Below are 20,661 nucleotides of genomic sequence, written 5' to 3' on the forward strand. Positions count from 1 at the left end.
GACAGAACAGAAACCTGCATAATGACTTCCTAAACAAATCCTGTGAATTCATGGGCCTCAGATGCAATTCCAGTCTGTGATTTTTGGCCCAAGCCCTGGCTGTGATTTTTTTTACTGGGTATTGCTGAATGCTGTGCTTAAAAAAACTGGGGTGGCTTTAAAGAGCAGCCTCACAATGGTTGCTTTGTGCTGCATGCTCAGCTACTCTGAGGAGGCGGAGAGACTCTCAGGGACTGGTACAGGCGCTAAGACAGAACAGCTCCAGATGCTGGCATCATTTTGGAATTTTTTCTTTAGATTAAATATACATAACATATTAAAAATATCTAAATCCATTTGCATGGGAAGCTGATACTTCAGTACTCTCTGGATACAAATAAAAAGGCTATCCCAGTATGTGTATGTAAAATTACAATAATAAGAGACACATACCAGTTGTGTGTGTGTGTGTGTGTGTGTGTGTGTGTGTGTGTGTGTGTGTGTGTGTGTGTGTGTGTGTGTGTGTGTGTGTGTGTGTGTGTGTGTGTGTGTGTGTGTGTGTGTGTGTGTGTGAGAGATGTGTGTCTGTGTTCAGGCTGGACCATATAATGTCTTGAAGATCATAAATGGTTGTAGTTAATAGAGTTTTCACTCATGCTATCACTGCCATCTACAGATGAGTGGTGAAAGTTCAGATAGCAGCTCTTCAACCCATTTCAGACTGCTGCCTGCAGTAAAGGTCTTATTTGTCTATTTTCCCAGCATCTGCCTACAGTATGTAAATAGCAGTCTTTGTTGTATTAAGCTATTTGTAGCAGACTTATGTTCCTCCATTCAAGAGGCAGAAAGCAAATATTAGAAAAGGGAACAATTTAATCAACTATTATGTATGTGTTTGTAAAATGAGAGTAAGGGAGTGATGGTCGAGGTACAGTAAGCACATAAACACATGAGTAATTGAAACCCACTATCCATAAAAAAGATCATGTCTATATTTTACATCAAACATCTTGATTTGATTGTGAAACAACTAATTGCTCTCGACTACAAATCTGTAATGTTGGAAGAACATAATAATTTTCTTTCCTAGGTAACAGGCAACCAACCATGTCATTAAGAGAGACGAAGGTCATAATTCATTGCATGGAAATGTGGGAGGAGTGAAGAGAGTTTGAAAGTAGGTAGATAAAACATTTACTCCTAATGACTTACCTCCAGCAGCACAGGGCAGGAACACCATGGACATAAGCTGTGCGATTTTAATAATTGGCTTCGCTGCTCTCTTTGCAGCGTTCCTCCTTCTGGTAATTGGACTTGTGTACTCCGAGCTGATGAATTCAGACATTCCTCGTGGGGTTGCAAATAGAGGAAAGCTGCATATAGTTCATGGCTTATTTGTTGGCATAGCGATTGTGGTGAGTATCCATCTATGGGATTGTTAGTGCTTATTATTTAATATTTTTTCTGAAAGTCAAACCGTGTTCATGTCTCTGTTGAGATCATTAATCTAACTTATTCCCTAGTCTAGTGGATATGAGAAAATGTGTGTTTGAATAATGTTCAACATGAGCTCTGTTCTTTCAGGCCTGTGGCAAAGATGGTTGTCCTTTTCTGTCCCCTAGCAACTGATAAAGAGTAGATAAGTGAAAGTTCAGATAAGAGAACAGGTCTAACACTTGAAATGTCAAGGACGTTGTTTTCTCCTCATTTGAATGCAGACAGGAAGAACTGAATACATTGCACTGTTGTCTGTTTATTTTTTATGATAGACTACAAAACCACTTCAGACCCACATTTAATGAATCTAGTCTTCCTGGGTGAATGGATTACATTTTAAATGAATAAGTGAATTATTGAGTGAGTGAGTGAGTGAGTGAATTAGTTAGTTAATTGGTTAGTTAGTTACTTAATTAATTTAATGTGACAAAAATACAACAAGGACACAGTGAGATGCAAAGTGCATTGCTTGTGAGCCGCCACTAGGGGCCGTGGCTAACCATGAGTGAATGAGTGGATGGATGAGTTAGTGACATTGTCGATTATAGAGGTGCTTCGCATTTAAAAAAAAATATTGCTCCATGGTTCCTCTTTTCCTAGGGCCGGATTCTGGAACGTCTGGGTATCTGTAACCAGGTCAGCTTCACCAGACGGTTCAGGGCCCAATTTCTGACCCACATAAACCCGGTTCCTGCTGGGCTGCGTATAAAGGACCTGGGGTTCTCCGAGGTGCCAGTGCGAGTGTATGAGCCCACGGGTGCCTCTGAGGGCTTCAGAAGGGGCTTGGTCTACTTCCACGGAGGAGGATGGGTGATGGGCAGTATAGGTAAAACAAACACATGTATCTTCTTAATTAATTAATTAATTAATGGGAAGGTTCTGCAAATTTAATAAACGTTTATTTTCTGTTGCCGATCAGTTAGGTTAGGGTTAGGCCGATCAGTTGCCACTGAGAACTTTGCTATCTGTGATTTCTATGGTTTAAACTGTATGCTTCTGGTTTTAGTCCTTCTTGTTGCTAGGTGAGACAAAGAAAGAAAGGTTCTCAAATCCTAAAGATTTAAAATCGAGTGAGACGAGTTCGCCCCCAAAATGCCATTTGTAAAGACATGACTATGGCTCACTATAAAGTGAATCTAATTTCTTCTGTGGAATCTAACAATAAAAAAAGGAGCTTTTTCTTTTACTTTAGTAAATTGTACATAGGTAACTTAGACAGTTTAAAAACCTACAGCCTGAGGCAGACCCGCTGAGGTTGAAACGTGTTGTTTGCCCCAGTATTGTGTGAAGATGTTGCATTGTTTGTTAAATCTTAAAGTTACGTGCAATTTACTTCAGTAAAATAGCTTTAACAAAAGCACACAGGAAGCAAATTTTTTCTTTATTGGTATATATTTGGCTGAGCTTCCTTTTGCCACATTTTTGGTAATTTTGTCATGTGGGATCTACAAATCCAAATTTTGGAGCAACTTTATCTTATCCCATTTGAAATTATTAGCATTGCAACAAGAAAGCTAAGATCAGAAGCACGTTAACCTTTAGCTCTCATGGATAACATTGTCCTTGGTGGCAGTCGACATTTAGTCAACAGTTAGTGAGGGAAAAAAACAATATAATGTACATCCAACATTGCAGAGCGAACCTTTAAACATAGGTAGAGAGCAACAAACATAGGTAAAGAAGTGCAATTATTTTAAGGTTTCATCTGTGCAATGCTTGGTTGCTGCTCACAACTTTTGTAAGTTGCAAACTTAAGTTGTGTTTATCCCTCTCAGATGATGCTGATGAAGTGTGCAGGCGCATTGCCAAGGAGGCTGAGGCCACTGTTGTGTCCGTTGGGTATTTTATTTTCACACTCCCTCTTGGTTTCACAATGCAGATCAATAACCCAAACCTAAATTGGCTGCAAAGTGGCACAGGATCTGACATGTTTGCCCTGTTGTCTGCTCTCTCTCCCCCCTCGTAGGTACCGGCTAGCCCCAGAGCACAGGTACCCTGCACAGTTGGACGACTGCGAGGCTGCGGCGTGTCACTTCCTGTCTGTGGCAGAGACGGAGTTTGGCGTAGACCCTGGCAGAGTTGCATTCGGGGGAGACAGCACTGGGGCAAACCTGGCAGCCGCGTTGTGCCAACGGCTGGCAAAGAGAGAGAACAGACATCTGCCATTCCCCTGTGCACAGGTCCTCATCTACCCGGCCCTGCAGATGGCAGATTTCAACCTGCCCTCATACCAGCAAAATCATGCTGTGCCCATACTGTTCCGTAGCCGCGTTGCATTCTACTTCCTGCAATACCTCAACGGGGACATGTCTGTGTGCCAAGACGTGCTGGAAGGCAACCATGTCCCCACTGAGCTCAGGCCACGCTACAAGAAGTGGCTCTCCCCTGCTAACCTGCCGCCAGAGAGCCTGGCCCGGGGCTACAGGGAGAAAGCAGCCCCAGAATATGACGGGCAGGTGTATCATGTGATCAAGACAGGTCTGGATTCTGAGGTGTCCCCCTTATTGGCGGACGATGCTGTCCTGCGGTTGACACCGCCCACTTTTCTCCTCACCTGTGAGCATGATGTCCTGAGGGATGATGGGATTCTTTACAGGAAACGTCTGCTGAACCTGGGATTGGCTGTCACCTGGCAACATGTGGCAGATGGCTTTCATGGCATCATCAACTTTATCAACAAAGGCTGGCTGACCTTCCCTTCTGCAACACGGGTAGTGGATAGTGTTGTTGACTATGTAAAAACACTATGAAGAACATGCAATGGATACTCACTTTGTATGCATTTACAGTATGTCATGTTTTATTATGGTAATAAATAGAAGAATACCTTCAGCGTTTTCATGTTCATTGAAAGTGATGTTATTTTGCTTGTGGAGAACCAAAATAATGAATACGACATTTTAATGTGACATCTTTTTTACAGGAAATTTAACAGGAAAGTGATTGAATTGAAGTATTCCTGAGGATATCTTAAGAAATGTTTCACAAACATCAGAGTAGCAACATTAAAACTTTGTAGGCCTATGTAGAAGCCAAAAGACTACTCCAGCATTCAAGAATGGTTTTTGATATGGTTATAAAACATATAAATGGCATCTCCCATTTCTCCCTATATACGGTTTCAGTGGAATTCTGTTCCTAGGCAACAGTTTGAAATGTATTTCCTGTCAACTACTGCATTAGCAAACATTTCAACAGGAAATAAACTTGGGTCCTTTAGAATGTTATTGTTTTCACTTTGAAACGGTCTATACCCTCACTTGCCTTGTCCGTCAGTGTTTGCTGTATCCATAGCAACAGAGAATGCACAAGTGAATGCGCCTAGTGAGCAACATGTTATCTGTTTGACTAGCTAACCATGCTCTAACGGGACTGAACATTCACTAAGTCAACTTTATTTGAACACCTTGTACAACATGAACAAAACAGAGGGGAAGGATGATAAATGGAGCCAGCCCGGCTGGAGAATAGAGCAGAAGTATTCAAACAGGGTCCTCATAGGGAACTGGGAGGAGGAAAAACTTCAGGTAGGGTTTTAAGTTGTTCCTCTTTTCCATCCTTTCTTTCTTTCTTTCTTTCTTTCTTTCTTTCTTTCTTTCTTTCTTTCTTTCTTTCTTTCTTTCTTTCTTTCTTTCTTTCTTTCTTTCTTTCTTTCTTTCTTTCTTTCTTTCTTTCTTTCTTTCTTTCTTTCTTTCTTTCTTTCCATTCTCTGATCACATAGCACTTCACCAAAAGGTTATCCAAAGGTATCACCTCTTTAAACACATTGATACGTTTTGGCACAGCCTGTAGTTACTCTTTAATCTTACCAACCAAACACAAGCATACAACTTCAATTGAATATTAGAACACAGGCTACGTCCTGTCTATACCAAAGATCCAAAACATAATACTGTCTCAATGGCTGTTTGCCAGAGGGGTTTGCAGAGCCTCAGTTGGTCATCAAATCTATAGCAAAGTGATTAGACGGCCTCAGTTCAGCTACATCAGCACAGTGTCTTGGTGGGGAGGCTAGAGCTCCAGACTAATTGCATTGACGTGGAGTACGACCACAGGCTGCTGGTTCAGGATCTAAGCAGAGGGATGACTTTAGAAATACCGTCCAACAGCGTGGATCGATAGTGAAGTGTGAGCTTTGCCGAACCCCTGTGTCGTGGGCTCAGTGCTTGAGCGGCTGTTCACGCCCCTCCCGTCTCCCCTCCCCTGCCGTCTGTTTACTCTCCCTGAAACAGTTCACCCGAGACCCTGAGACGGCCAACAGCACCAACCGCATGGACTACCGGCCTCACTGGGACTTCAAACCAGACGTCTCTGTGAGATCATCAGCCCTGCGGAGAGCTGAGGTCAGCCTTAAACTGCACAATCATGGCTTTACCCACCAATGAAATGTCCATCACAGCCCCGCATAGCAAGGCTTTCTGCTCTCAATAGTGGCCACTCCTGCACAATATTGACAGGGCAAGATGAGGGCCTTTGATAAAGCTCTTTATGAGCAAAAGCGTTTGGTTAGAGTCAGCAGGTTTAGCATTCATGAGAGCGGTTCAAAATAATCGATTCTACTCTACAGTTTAAAGCCACTTAGAACAATTTGCTGCTCCCACTTTTCTGCCTGGTGAAAATTATTGTTTCAAAGGACGGGTTCTGTTCTCCATGTTGGAAAGCGTGAAAGGTCACTCTGTGTGTTTTGTGTCCCAGGGGCTCCCATCAAAGCTGGTTCTGGCCCACCATGGCACACCACCCTCCCATTACCTTGTCACTTTGTATGATGAGACCTACGGGCGCAAGCACTCTGCACCGCCCACTCTGCGCTCCTGGCACCCAGACAGTCTGACATGGCAGCCGGAGAGATCTGACCACCCAGTACCCGGTGAGGCCACAATTTCCATTGCCATGCGGCCATTGCTGTTGTGCAAATTATGCATGAAGAATTATAGTAGTTAGTGCCAGCATACTTCATCTCAGAAATACATTTTTTTTACGCAATTCAACTTGGGTAGCCTTGAATGCCTTTCATTGTTCCTTCCAAACCAGTCATTGGTATAATTAATGTCTGCAGCAAACCCAGCAGCTGAACCATTTCTATCCTCTCTTCCAGCTCCACCAACTAACTTTAGCCTACGGGAGTCCAAACTACCCTGTGTGGAAAAGCAGCAGTCGCACCTCCCACCACTGAGTGTGTACAGGTCAACGTACCAGGGGCACCCGCTTAGTGCCTTCTGCCAGAGCTTTGTCAAATCACCACCGTGCATGCTCTCCAGTCGCATGCATGCTGCCAACCATAACAACAAGGACCTGGACTTGAGACAACGCTCGTTGCTACAGGTCCCAGACCACAGGCCCAGCCTCCTCCCTCCATATTACGGCAGGCCTAGACCATAGCCTCTTGGATTGCCTCAGATGCTGCCTGGCCATTCAGAAGCCATTGTTCAAAGTGGTGCTATTTGAGTTTATTTTTATTAGTCAGAGGCAGCATGCAAAATGTAATAGAGCAGAAGGTTTGGGAAGTAAAAAAATTAATTAAAAATGAAACAGGAATCTCATTATGTCCACAGGTCTAGGTTTCCTGTCCTCTTGAAGTCTAGGTCTACTGTGTGCTGTGTCGTGCGTGGATGCGACTGTGTATGTGTGAGAGAGAGAGAGAGAGAGAGAGAGAGAGAGAGAACAGAGTCCATAAATCATGTCCGCCCCTTCCAGAGGATAATTACATGCAAATTCTCTCTCTCTCTCCTCACACTTAATATTTGAAACTCAGAATGGATTGTTAGCATTGCCCTAGATACTCAGGAGCAAATAAATAAAAATGGAGGGTGGGGTGGGGGGGCAACGGGATACGTTGAACGACACAGCTGACCTGGGTATTGAGGCAGAAGCCATGAGTCATGCAAGGCGAGGTCTGAGGGGACCTATCCAACTCCCGTTCCATTAGGCGTTTAATTACGGGGAATCAAAGTGTTTAATTAGGAAGAATCAAATATGCTTATGTTTGATGGTCAACCATCTGCGTTTGGCCCCCTTCTCCCACCTGCCCGCTGCCTTCCAGTGCAGCAGAGAAGAAGCCCTTTGTCTCGCCCGCTGTTCGCTAGTTCAGTCACCCCAGTCTGCTGCTGATTTCTGTGCACATTATGTCCCTGGTGAGCTCAGCTCTTCTACCCCCTAAAAGTATGGTTGTGTTGTTTACTTTCTGAGCCACATGATGGCGCTCTAGCAGCATGTCACTCAGTGCAATGTGTCATGGTGTGTGAGTGTGTGTGGGTGGGTTCAAAGTCCACAATTTCACAGTATGTACAACAAAAGACTTGATTGTAAATGAGTAAACAATTATAGATTGCATCTTTTGATGATTCTGATTCACGTTCGTATTGTTTACCTCAGTGGCCAACACACCAAATGAGCAGAGCCCTTCATCCTGCTACACTTTCACAGATCTTCCCTTAAACTTGCAGTAAGCTGTCACGATGGGGTTAGGTAGAATGCAATAATACAGAAAGGGAAAGAATGGAGGAGGCAGAGGCGAGGAGTGAAGCTTGGAGAAGGGTGTTTACTGTAGAATCCAGTGTAATACAGGGAAAATACAGAAACTAAATAACAAACTTCACAATACAAAACAACAAACACTAAGACTTACTAGAGGGAGAACGATGCGACACGACGTGGAGGAACAGGGGGTAACTGGAGGAATGTCGCCACAACGAAAGGGAGACAGACAGACACCTAAATACCCCGACTAATTACCAATTAAGAACACCTGGCCAACACAGAATCACAAACAACACCTAGACAATAAGCAAAGCACAACTAAACACAACTAAACACAAAAGCAACTCCTAACAACCCAAAACCGTGTATGACATCACACCAGGGAAGGGAAAGACAATGACAGTACACACCATGACATCACATTAATCAAACTATTAATTATAGTTAACACAGTAGTCAGGATGTCCAGTGTACTGGAGCGCACCGATTGTTTGTCACCACTAGAGGGTGGTAGGGCGCCAATGTCAGGCCGAGGGCCAATGTCAGATCGAGGGCATTGCCCAAAGTTAGGTGGAGGGTACTGCCCAGTGTTACCATCCTGCCCAGTCCAGCCAGGACCGGGCCTAGGATCCTGACAGTACCCCCCCCTCAACGGGTGGCTTCCAGACACCCGAAAACAACGTCCATAAGCAGGTGAGGGAGGAAGCCGGAACCCCGGAGAGGACCCAGGGAGAGGACCCGAAGACGAGGGACCAGGAGGCCGAGCGAAAACCCCAGGAGGGGCATAGCAGCCAGGGGGGTAGAAAACGGGCGCAGATGCCCGGAGAGGGGGGGTGGGGACGGGAGCAGAGGCCCGGGGAGGAGGACTGGACCTGGGAACAGAGGTCCGACGAGGGGGGGTGGGGATGGGCACCGAGACCCGGGGAGGGGGGCAGAACCTGAGAACCGAGGCCCGGCGAGGGGGAGTGGGGACGGGCACCGAGGCCCGACGAGGGGGGGTGGGTACAGGTGTAGAAGCCCGGGAAGGGGAGCTGGACCCTGGAGCAGGATCCCGGGCGAGAGACCCTCCAGCCGCCGGACTCGGGGCCGGTTCAGGAGAGCCGGACCGGAGGTGCGGCGGCGACGACCCCTGGAGCAGGATCCCACGCAGACCACGGCGAAGACCACGGCGAAGACCCCGGCGAGGACCCCGGCGAGGACCAGGACGCTGATCACGGCGCAGAGCTGGACCAGACGGGGAGCCAGGATCCGTCGTAGAGCCGGGAGCCGGCACGGCAGCCGGACCAGGTGTAGGGGCCGGGCATGGCGTGGAGACCGGATCGGTCTCGGCGGCGAGGCGTGGTGTAGGATCCAGAGATGAGGAGCCAGGATCCATCGAGGAGACGGGAGCCGGCACGGCAGCCGAACCAGGTGGAGAGGCCGGGCAGGGCGTGGAGACCGGATCGGTCTCGGCGGCGAGGCGTGGTGTAGGATCCGGGGATGAGGAGCCAGGACCCAGAGCAGAGGCTGGACTGGGCGTGGAAGCTGGACCAGCTGTGGAGGCCTTACTAGCCATACTAGCCTCGGGGGCTAGGCTAACTGTGGGCCCTGGACTCACTGTGGGAACTGTGCTAGCTGAGAATGCCTGGCTAGCTGCTGAGGCTAAGCTAACAGTCGGGGAGAGCCTAGCAGCTCCTGTCCTAATAGCCCTCCTAGACCTGCTAGCTGCAGAGACCTGACTAGCTTGGGACATCTGGTCCGTCTCAGCTACCAGGCTCACCCTGAACCTGGAGCCTAGGTTGGCAGTGGGCGTCTGGTTAGCTACTGTAGCGGGGCTAACAGGCGGAGCTAGGTTAGCTGGGAGTGGCTGGTTAGCTATTGACACGAAGCTAACGGGCGGAGCTAGGTTAGCTGGGAGTGGCTGGTTAGCTATTGACACGAAGCTAACGGGCGGAGCTAGGTTAGCTGGGAGTGGCTGGTTAGCTATTGACACGAAGCTAACGGGCGGATCTAGGTTAGCTGGGAGTGGCTGGTTAGCTATTGACACAAAGCTAACCGGCGGAGCTATGTTAGCTGGGGATGCCTGGCTAGCTTGGGACATCTGGTCCGTCTCCGGTACTAGGCTCACCCTGAACCTGGAGCCTAGTCTGGCAGTGGAGACTGTGCTAGCTGGAGACATCTGGTCTGTCTCAGATACTAGGCTCACCCTGAACCTGGAGCCTAGTCTGGCAGTGGAGACTGTGCTAGCTTGAAACGGCCGGTTAGCTATTGAAACGAAGCTAACGGGCGGAGCTAGGTTAGCTGGGAGTGGCTGGTTAGCTCTTGACACTAAGCTAACCGGCGGAGCTATGTTAGCTGTGGACGTCTGGTTAGCTGTATGAGCGGAGCTAACGGGTAGAGCTGTACCAACTGGGGACGTCTGGCCATCTATAGTGGCGGAGCTAACAGGCGGAGCTGTGCTAACTGGAGACGACCGGTTAGCTATTGGCACGAAGCTAACCGGCGGAGCTAGGTTAGCTGGGAGTGGCTGGTTAGCTCTTGACACTAAGCTAACCGGCGGAGCTATGTTAGCTGTGGACGTCTGGTTAGCTGTATGAGCGGAGCTAACGGGTAGAGCTGTACCAACTGGGGACGTCTGGCCATCTATAGTGGCGGAGCTAACAGGCGGAGCTGTGCTAACTGGAGACGACCGGTTAGCTATTGGCACGAAGCTAACCGGCGGAGCTAGGTTAGCTGTGGACGTCCGACCGGCGATGGACATCCGAGCAATCTCAGCGGCTGTGGGAGGATCTAGGCTGACCGTAAGCCTGAGAACAGTCGGCAGACTAGCTACCCCAGCCTTCGGCTTATGCTTCTCCATGAGGACAACAACATGTTCAGCCATCTCCCACATCGCCGTCTGCAGTGTCGGATTCTCAGTGGCGACCTGGTCGATCTTCCGGAGTAGGAACCCCCATTTGGCCAGTGAGTAACTCTTCATGTCACCGGCCATCAGGGCCAGGACAACGGTGATGGTATCGCTCGCCCTTACAGCTGCATTCGTTAATGTTGGTGGCGACATTCTGTCACGATGGGGTTAGGTAGAATGCAATAATACAGAAAGGGAAAGAATGGAGGAGGCAGAGGCGAGGAGTGAAGCTTGGAGAAGGGTGTTTACTGTAGAATCCAGTGTAATACAGGGAAAATACAGAAACTAAATAACAAACTTCACAATACAAAACAACAAACACTAAGACTTACTAGAGGGAGAACGATGCGACACGACGTGGAGGAACAGGGGGTAACTGGAGGAATGTCGCCACAACGAAAGGGAGACAGACAGACACCTAAATACCCCGACTAATTACCAATTAAGAACACCTGGCCAACACAGAATCACAAACAACACCTAGACAATAAGCAAAGCACAACTAAACACAACTAAACACAAAAGCAACTCCTAACAACCCAAAACCGTGTATGACATCACACCAGGGAAGGGAAAGACAATGACAGTACACACCATGACATCACATTAATCAAACTATTAATTATAGTTAACACAGTAGTCAGGATGTCCAGTGTACTGGAGCGCACCGATTGTTTGTCACCACTAGAGGGTGGTAGGGCGCCAATGTCAGGCCGAGGGCCAATGTCAGATCGAGGGCATTGCCCAAAGTTAGGTGGAGGGTACTGCCCAGTGTTACCATCCTGCCCAGTCCAGCCAGGACCGGGCCTAGGATCCTGACAGTAAGCAACTTCTTCTAATTAACATTTTGTTTGAATAATGAAAATAAATAATGAAATTGTGTCACAGATGTAGGGTAACGTAACATGAAACAATTTCAGTAACCGCCATAGCCCAGATACTGAGTTATGCCTTCTGAAATCCTTTGCCTTTCCCTGACAACTTCCAATCAATCAGGGAAGCTGTCAGGGAAAGGCCGGTACCTCATTGGCCACTCTGGAGCAGGGAAACATAGCGGATTTAAACAATGCATAACGGCATCAGTGGTATGAAAACAGATTATTTTACCAAAACAAAACAAAGGAATATATTCTCAGACATGTACCACAAGACTGTGAAAGTTTCAGGGTTAAAAATAACATATTTGTGGAGGTGGCCGGTTTGTGTAGAGGTCTAAGCACTCACCTACCACCGCAGAGACCCAGGCTCAATCCCTGGCAGCGGTACCTCCGGCTTGATTAGTCGTCCCCACGAACACAATTGTCAGTGTTTGCGGGTGCGAAGCCGGTGGGGTATGAGTCGTGGTCGTTGCAACAGCGACTCCCACTGGCCGGTCGGGGCACCTTTTCAGCGGGGAGGGGATCTGGGGGAAATAAAGTGAACCTCCCAGTGAAACTCCTAGCTGTCAGGTGAAAAGAAGAAGCTGGCAACTCCACATGTATCGTAGGAGGCATGAGGTAGTCTACAGCCTCTCCAGACCAACAGTAGGGCAGTGCAACGACCAGGAAGGAATTGGCATAATGACAAAAATTGGGGGATGGGAGAGAAGGAAAAAGGCAAAAAAAAATAACATATTTGTATGCATTTGACTGTGATCGATGGATGGATGGATTGCCCACTCTCTTGCAAGTTAGCCAGATCTTATCCACAGCAGCTTAAAGAAAGGCATGTTTTGCTGCTGCTGAAGTCTGAGCTATCACTGGAAATCAGCGGAAGGGAACAAACATTGGACACTATATCATTATTTAATAATTTAAGATACTGTACAATATGAGATATGAGTACAAATACTCAAGTATTTACGTGACTGTATTTACAAACAATAAAACGCAACGATCAAAGCATTCAATACAAAGTATAATGGGTAACGACAGTACAGGCCCTCATATGAATAAAATAAAAGTACTTGTCAGCTAAAACATTGAATACGAGCATCAAAACAGCAAGGCCCCAATCTGGGAAATTATTCTAAAATAGCAAGGGCCTTCATTTATAGAAGCGGACATATTTACACTGTATGCCAAACCCATTCATGTCTATTCATATGTAAAGAGCAAATGTGGATAATTGTTCTGTATCCGCCTATCCGGGCTCCAGTGTAAGTAATATATGTGCCCTATAAAGTTACACACAGCGGTAGATTGTGACTATTATTGCTTATTCACTTCAAAGTGTTAGAACTGAAATCATTTGAGATTTGTTTAGGAATTATCTTTACTGGGGGAGTAAGCATCTTCTATGATTTACAGTTAACCTAATGGCAAGGAGGAGGATGAAAAACTATTTATATGGCAGCACTCTCTGTGTAAATATAAATAAACAGTAGTCTGATTACCATTAATAGCATAATATTTTACTTTCATTGCCTGTGATGGTGACAGCTGCATTTCCTTGAGGAATACCCAGTTCAAGAAAATGCCCTGGTTTCACAAACAACTGATGCAAAGTTTAAATGCTGTCATAATTGCCATATAAATAACAGTAATTACATGATGGCAACGCCTTTGTAATAACAGTGTGAGCTTGAACTGCTGGAAACAAAATGAGTTCTACTAAGCCAAAACCACTTGCTCAACAGGAGCCCTGATGTAAAGTGTGATCTGGTAGGGACACTCTGTCCCCCACCCAATCTTTTGATCGCTGAAAGAAAAGTTTCCTGGTCAGACGCGAGTCTGAAGAGGCTTGTTATCGGGGAGCGAGAGGACAAGGGGGAAAAGGATGCCCTTGGCTGTGGGGAGGACACTCAAGTCGTCGGCTAGGAAACCGGGAGAGACATCATCAGCCCTGAAAGTCATGGTGAAGCGGTGGCTCACACAGTAGATGGTGTCATCCATGGCCACACACTGAAAGGCGGGGCAGTGGAGCAGGCGTTTGGTGCTGCACTGGTACCACAGTCGAGCCACTGTGTGGTAGCGGTACACGCTAACGCCAAGCAGAGCGTTGACGTCGAAGCGATACAGGAAGCTCCTCACAGCCACCATCTGCGCTGTCCTGTCTTTGCTGCACACCATCTGGCTCAGTCGCCACGTGTTGGTTTTGGGATTGTAGCGGAGCAGTGTGTATCTCAGGGTTCCTCCGGAAACAAAAATCTCCCCGTTGCACACTGTGGCATGATGGGCCACAGCGAACGTGTCATTAGGCAGTGAAGCCACGAACGTCCACCTGTCTGCTCGTGGGTCATAGCGCTCCACTGTAGAAAGGCACTCTCCTCCGATAGCATAGACATAGCCATGCAGAGCTGCCAGTTTGCAGTGGGGCCTGGCCTCATTCATGGGACTGATCTCCTTCCAAATGGATGTCACAGGATTGTAGCAGAATACTCGCTTTGAAGGTATCATCTCTCTCTCTGTACCCTGGCAGCCCACCGCCACAAATAAGTAGTTGTCCATTGTGCATATAGCGCAGCCTCTTGAGATGACCTCCTGCGGGATAGAGCAGAGCGGGTGCCAGATGTCTTTGTAATCGTCATAATAGTACAGGCCGCTGGATGCCCTCCTCTGCTCTGCCTCTGTAGCCTGCCTTCCTGTACTCTTTGGCCAGTCCTGAGGGTCCATATCAGCCACCACTACAAACCTCCTCCCTCTCATTCTCTGTCTCTGGATTTGCTCCCGCTCGCCTGCCATCAGCCTCCCGAACAGACTGGGCTCCCTGAGCACCTGGAGGTAGTTATCTGACATGACTCGGAGGGCCGCTTGCTGCAGGAGAGGGTGGCCGTGTTTCTTAGCCAGGCCTAGCACTTCCATGCAATTCCCTAAATCAAGCTTACCCTTCAGCCTCTCCAAATCTACGCTGCTAAGGTTTTCCGCTGGCAGGTGTAAAAATGGGGCACCCGCTACAGTCTCTAGACTGGGCTCCTCCCACGGGCTCGAGCCTTTGTTGTCTGTGAAGGGACTCATCATAGGGCTGGCAGAGCTCTGTTTGTCACAGGACGAGCCCTGAGAGTGACTGACTGGGGTTGAAGCTTTCGGAGTTAGAGTGTGAATGGGAAGCTCAGAGTGCTCTGCTGCAGTCAGATAGCTCTCCTTGCGTAGGAGTACAGGCCTGGCGGGGTGCCTTGGCTCAGGGCTCACCGGCGGGAGTGAGTCCTCAGCAGTGCTTTGCTGTAAAGAAAGATCCCGCATAACAATGTGGTTGAAAGACACGGGAGATGCTGTGCGGCTGCCGCTGCAGCTTCTTAACTCCTCCGACTGTGAGTCTGAGGATTGTCTCTTACGCTGCCGCAGCGTGGGTTTTGGGTCTGTGATGAAGTGAGAGGAGGACTCCACATAGTAATCGTATATCTTTCCATGCAGAACTTGGCCCCCGGTTTCACCTTGCACCAGGTTAGCGTCCTCCACTGTGATCTCTGCCCTGGAGAGGAAGATGGAGTGAGCGCCCTTGTGCTCCAGATCTTGCCTGAGCTCCCTGCCCACACCCACACGCTGCCCCGTCAGAGTGGCCAGACCACTCTCTCTAACACTTGGACGATTCAAAGTAGATCCAGATATATTACTATTAGTAGCCTCTGTCTGTCTTACACGAGAGGTCGTGTCCATGTTGGTGTCTTGGTCCTCGGTGCTTTGAGATCCTCCTGTGTTTTCCATCTGACATGGTTGTGCCTCTTCTCGTGGCTGTTTGTCCGTGTTGTGAGGTGTCAGGTTGTCTGCATCAACGTCAGTCTGTGAGGGTCTAGGTCGTTTGTCCTCATCGTCTGTGTGGTGTCTGGCTGTGCTCTGGGGTCGCAGAGGCGTCTTGCAGTTCTGGCAGGTTCCATTTGTAGGTTCTTGGGTCTCACTGTCTGTAGTTTCTTTGACATAGAGCGGATGTTCCCCTGTGCTTCTGGAGCTGTAGAACCTGTAGGCCCAGGAGACGAGCAGCACAGTGGCCACAGAGAGGCTCAGCTTCAACAGCAGTTGCATGTCGAACTGGACGCCCAACAGCTCTGCTATAGGCATCGCTGTAGTGACGATTCCCACGTTGAGATTGGCTGACGTTTCCTATTGTATGCTATTGTTGTTGCGCATTTTAGCAGACGTCTACTGCTTTTCATCACACGAGAGCTGCAGTGTTCTGATGACTGTGCCTCTCCTTTCAAAGAACAAAGTGTAAGTTGATCCCTGCGGAGGCAGTATTTGCATCTCTGCCTCTGTAAGGGCGGGGCGCCAGTCATGCTCTACCTGCAGGTGAGATGCTTACTCACTAAGCAGTAGAGGGCATGCAAATTCCGTATAGATCAATATTTACTTATGTATTTTTCTGAAACGTCACATGATACAATTTAAATAAAATAATAATAATAAAATAAATTATTATCTAGGAAGTGTGAAATAAATGCACCAGTCTTTTCAAGCTGGTGATATTTGTTGTATTTGTTATTCTTACTATGCTGCTATTTCTTTTATAGTTTGTATTGTTTACACTGTTCTTATTGTCTGTACTACTGTGTTTATGTTGCTGCTAGGCTAAGAAGCAATAATTTCTTCTCCTGTAAAAGGACATGGATAAAAAATGAAACTGAACTAATGAACCTGAAACTTGTGTTTACATTTTAACAGGAGTTGTTCTAATTGTGTGCCTTTATGCCAGGCAGGAACTGCATGTGTCAAAAACAAGATAGCTAGATCACAGTCTTTGACTTCTTCAAACTCCTGATTAGATACTGTAGCAGATTACTTGGTTTGAATAAGGGGTGGAATAATGATAGGACATTTATTATGTCCTTAGTGACCAGGATACCTCTGTTTGCTCAGTCAAGTCACAGAGCAAAGGTCTTTCACACACACACACACACACACACACACACACACACACACACACACACACACACACACACACACACACACACACACACACACACACACACACACACACACACACACACACACACGCACAGACTTGGCTTTGGAGGGGAATGGCTATGCAATATGCTAGTTTACCAAAATGTATACTCACAACAATTCATAGAGGTTAAAACCCCAATAATATATATATATCTTTTGACTATATAAGTAAATATGAATTTGATCTGCATGGAAAATAAGCTTATTTTTGCAAACATCTCCAATGCAAGTAAACATTTTACATCCATACAATACAGCAAATATAATTAAAGTCCATCAACTGGAGAATGAAAACATATCTCTATTTGTTATTGTTGGTGGTGGGGCTACTCATATTGCTTACATTTAAATCACTGACTGGGCCTTTAATTTCTGGGTTACAAAAAAGGCCAGTGGAATGTCAGTGCTGGCTTGGCATTATGTACATATAGGATTATGAATAATACAGACAATCCTCTGAGAAATGCCAAACACCAGGAGTGTCTGCGGAATAATCTTGACAATACCATCCATTGTTATAGACGGCACTGTGATGCAAACATACATCTCTGTCACCCAGGAGCCTTGTCACTGTGTCACCGCTGTCATTTGTGTTACCGATAACAACGCGCTCGACCAAGGCCAGGGTCTTTGCGGAGAGGGCAGTTTAGCGACACTCAGGCAAGGCTCTCAGACGTGTGTGTCACCCAGGGAGACGTGTGTCTTCGCCCGACATGGACACTGCTTGGTCATCTGATAGCCCAGCCGGCGGACGGCATAAAGGGGAACCGGACTCCACAGGCACGAGGCGAAGTCGTGAATAATTCACCGGCGGGGGGCAAAAAAAACACAGCTCCTCGTTCTTACCCACTCTCCCGTTTCAAACTGCAACCGTTCAGGAGGAGCACTGTGGACCAAAATGTCATATGTGCCATGTGTGCACTGTTGTGTGGAGACACTTTCACCCCTGCTCGCATGTGACATTGCCGAGAGATCGGCAACAAACGGGAGAACAAGAGTGGAACGCACAAACACAGAGTTGTGACCTTGGAGGTGAGTAAGAGGGATGGGATGTGAATTGAAGCACGGTGCATTAGAATCAGTCAAAGTCAAACTTCACAACTTTGGTTTTTGGATATTGAATAGAGAGGTTATGAACTATGGGGTAAATGTTTGAGGGACTGGGAGACGGGTTCAAATCTTATCATAAGGCATCAATCACTCTGTCCCCTCACAAAGCACAACACTTAGGCTTACAGTATCCACTTTATAATGAGCATGCACAGTAATTTGTGTGCATGTGGTTAAACAGAGTACACAGATGCCTGCTCCACCCCCCTTTACATTGAAGTCTCCCACAATTACTAACACAGAGGGTGATCATTAAATACTTCAGATCCATGGTTATTATAGGCAGCCTTCCTTTGTTGGCGGGAGACGACACAAGTAAAAAAATAGTCAGGGTAATTGCCGGATGCATGTATTTGGCCCTTTTTCTTTTAGTCACAAATGACTTTGATGTTGTTAACAGAGGTTGAACTTCCATGAACTTGAATCTGAGCCGTCTCTATGCCGAATGAGGCGTATATGCTTTAGTCTCTCATCTTGTCGACCTACATACTATAAGCAGAGAGAAACATTTGTTCCACCGTGCGCACGCATGCATACGTACTCTGCAAAGTGTAAACAAAGTAATGATGTGCTATTCATCTGGGCGGGATAATTAAGTCATTAAAAGACAATTTGCATGTTTTCTAAGGCATTCAGTGATGCTCGCGGACCTGTTATCTCTCTTCAATCAAAATGGAAAGGTAACAGAACAAAAAAACGCACTGAAGTGCCTCTCAAATCAAAAACCCGAGTGACAGCGGAGTTATAAATGGATTTGTGCCCTCCTTTCCCTCTCTCTGCAGAAAATTAATTCAACGCACAGATGACTGTCTGTTAATGATGTTCCTGCTATAAAGCCCTCATCTTCAGAATGTCAGGATATGGATTGTACTTTGGCAAGGTGAGGCAATCTCCCAAACGGACGGGTCTATCCTTCTCTATTGTACTAAGCTTTAAAACCCCCTCTCTTGCCTCCCACCTGGTTTTAAACCGTAATCCTTTAATACATGTTGTGTCTCTAGAATAGCTTAAATTGCAATTCTTGTGAATTCCAAAAAAACGTAGGATTACCCCGCATTAAGCCAACCTTCACTATGCGTGTGTATGAGAGCGCGAATAATGAAAGGGTTAACACCAAAGTCAGAATCTCCTTCAGACACTGGAGTATAATGCTTATAGAGGAGGTCACAACATCGGTGTTGAGAGTTTGGAGCCAAGTACAGGTACGTGTACGTTCTGCAACTTCCATGAATTTGAGCAGGCATGGCACGGCCTCTGTGTGTCTGAATAGGTGTATTGTTACATTTCCCCCAATATGGTGGAATGGGATTTTAATATACATTCCACCTGTCATCCAGATGTGAATGGAATTGTGCAAGAACAGATGTATTATCTGTCCCGCGTTAAAGACACACGCTGCACTGCCACACGTCAGGTCGGACACATTCCTACGTTAAGCAAAGTCAAGGCTTGTGCTGTAGTTTGATCATCTCTCCATTTTAATACAGGTGATATGAAACAAATGCAACAACCCTGTTTACATTACGCTGCTTCAGTTGAGAACCTCTCATGGAATGGCGGCTAAAATGATCCTACTAGTAAATGTCAGGGTAAGAGTTACTTATTGTACACAATGTAGGTCACTTAAGATAGTATGTAACAAGTAAATAACTGGACTACAAGGCCAGTGACAATGAGCAGCTGCGGCATCGTCTGTGAACCGCAGCACACAAAAAGGAGAAATAATCTTCAAACGTCACATGCACCACAACCCCAAAACGGCAGACATTATGATAGATAGTCTTTGTATTTTTTTTGTGTCCTCATTTTGAGACCTGCCATATAGATGTAAAAAAAAAGTAAAGAAAAGAAAAACATAAAAGCCAGACAGAGAAAACAAAAAGGCTGTTTAATTGTCCTGTCGTCACAGCCGTGGAAATGCGTAGAGGATGGAATACGAACAAAGGCGGTGATCTGTAAACCCTCCCGAAAACTCCTTGTCGACCCTCCCCGACCTGAACCCATAACCTCTTTAGTTATCTTCAATATTTACACTGATGTACACAAAATACACTCAAAAAGGAGATTTTTTTTCATTTTCTTTTCTTTTTTTCTCGTTAGCATTTAAACCCTCTTGTACATTCCAAACCACCAGAATAAAAGAAATACTTGTTGTATTAAGACAAAAAAATAAGAATGTTCTCTTGGAGCATCCGCGTTTTGTAGGTTCATGGGCTTGTTGGGAATCGGATGCGTCCCAGGCGGGTTCCGCGTTGTCGCATCTCAGTCAAACACCAATGATGGTTCAAGTTGTATCCAAATAAAATCCAAATGCTTTTTTTCTTTTTTAACCAACCGATTTTATTGATCAACAGGCAGATGTGGGACAAGAAAAAATTAAATAAAAAGAACAAAAAGAAAAGGAATAAAAAAGGTGTGACTGGGCAGGGCTATATTGAAGGTGGATATTCTCATGTTCATTGTGTTGTTTCTTTTTGATATCGTCGTCTTGGTTATTATTTCATTAAAAAAAAAAAACAGAGTGGAGCACCGTCCAGTGGAGGCGCTGTTTCCTGATAGACTGACGCATGGAGGGTCTGTTGATGATTGAAAAAGGCTTGCAGGATTGTGGAATGTGTGTGTGTGTGTGTGTGTGTGTGTGTGTGTGTGTGTGTGTGTGTGGGTGTGTGTGTGGGGGTGTGTGTGTGGGGGTGTGTATGTGTGTGTGTGTGTGTGTGTGTGTGTGTGTGTGTGTGTGTGAGGAAGGTGCTGTAAGAGTGTGTTAATGTGCATTTTGTGATTGTTTGTTTTGTGTGTTTGTGTGTTGTGTACGTGTACAGTATCTGCACGTGTGTGTGTCTTGAACGGGCCGTT

General features: G+C 46.4%; 3 protein-coding genes across 3 annotated transcripts; 2 read left to right on the plus strand and 1 right to left on the minus strand.

Annotated features, from left to right (window-relative positions):
• Positions 1–1,217: 1,217 nt before the first annotated feature.
• aadacl4 (arylacetamide deacetylase-like 4) lies at positions 1,218–4,226 on the plus strand (the record flags this gene model as incomplete). The annotated part of the gene is made up of 4 exons (XM_084316167.1): positions 1,218–1,394; positions 2,077–2,302; positions 3,252–3,315; positions 3,443–4,226. The coding sequence occupies 4 exons, from the start codon at positions 1,218–1,220 to the stop codon at positions 4,224–4,226; spliced, it is 1,251 nt and encodes a 416-aa protein (XP_084172293.1).
• Positions 4,227–4,892: 666 nt separating this feature from the next.
• Positions 4,893–6,855, plus strand: cfap107 (cilia and flagella associated protein 107; the record flags this gene model as incomplete). The annotated part of the gene is made up of 4 exons (XM_084315711.1): positions 4,893–5,003; positions 5,709–5,819; positions 6,172–6,343; positions 6,572–6,855. The coding sequence occupies 4 exons, from the start codon at positions 4,893–4,895 to the stop codon at positions 6,853–6,855; spliced, it is 678 nt and encodes a 225-aa protein (XP_084171837.1).
• Positions 6,856–13,539: 6,684 nt separating this feature from the next.
• klhdc7a (kelch domain containing 7A) lies at positions 13,540–15,813 on the minus strand (the record flags this gene model as incomplete). The annotated part of the gene is made up of 1 exon (XM_084315712.1): positions 13,540–15,813. The coding sequence occupies one exon, from the start codon at positions 15,811–15,813 to the stop codon at positions 13,540–13,542; it is 2,274 nt and encodes a 757-aa protein (XP_084171838.1).
• Between the last annotated feature and the right edge of the window lie 4,848 nt (positions 15,814–20,661).

This window comes from Notolepis coatsorum (genome assembly GCF_963971535.1).
Source record: "Notolepis coatsorum genome assembly, chromosome: 6".
NCBI classification, from domain to species: Eukaryota; Metazoa; Chordata; class Actinopteri; order Aulopiformes; family Paralepididae; genus Notolepis; species Notolepis coatsorum.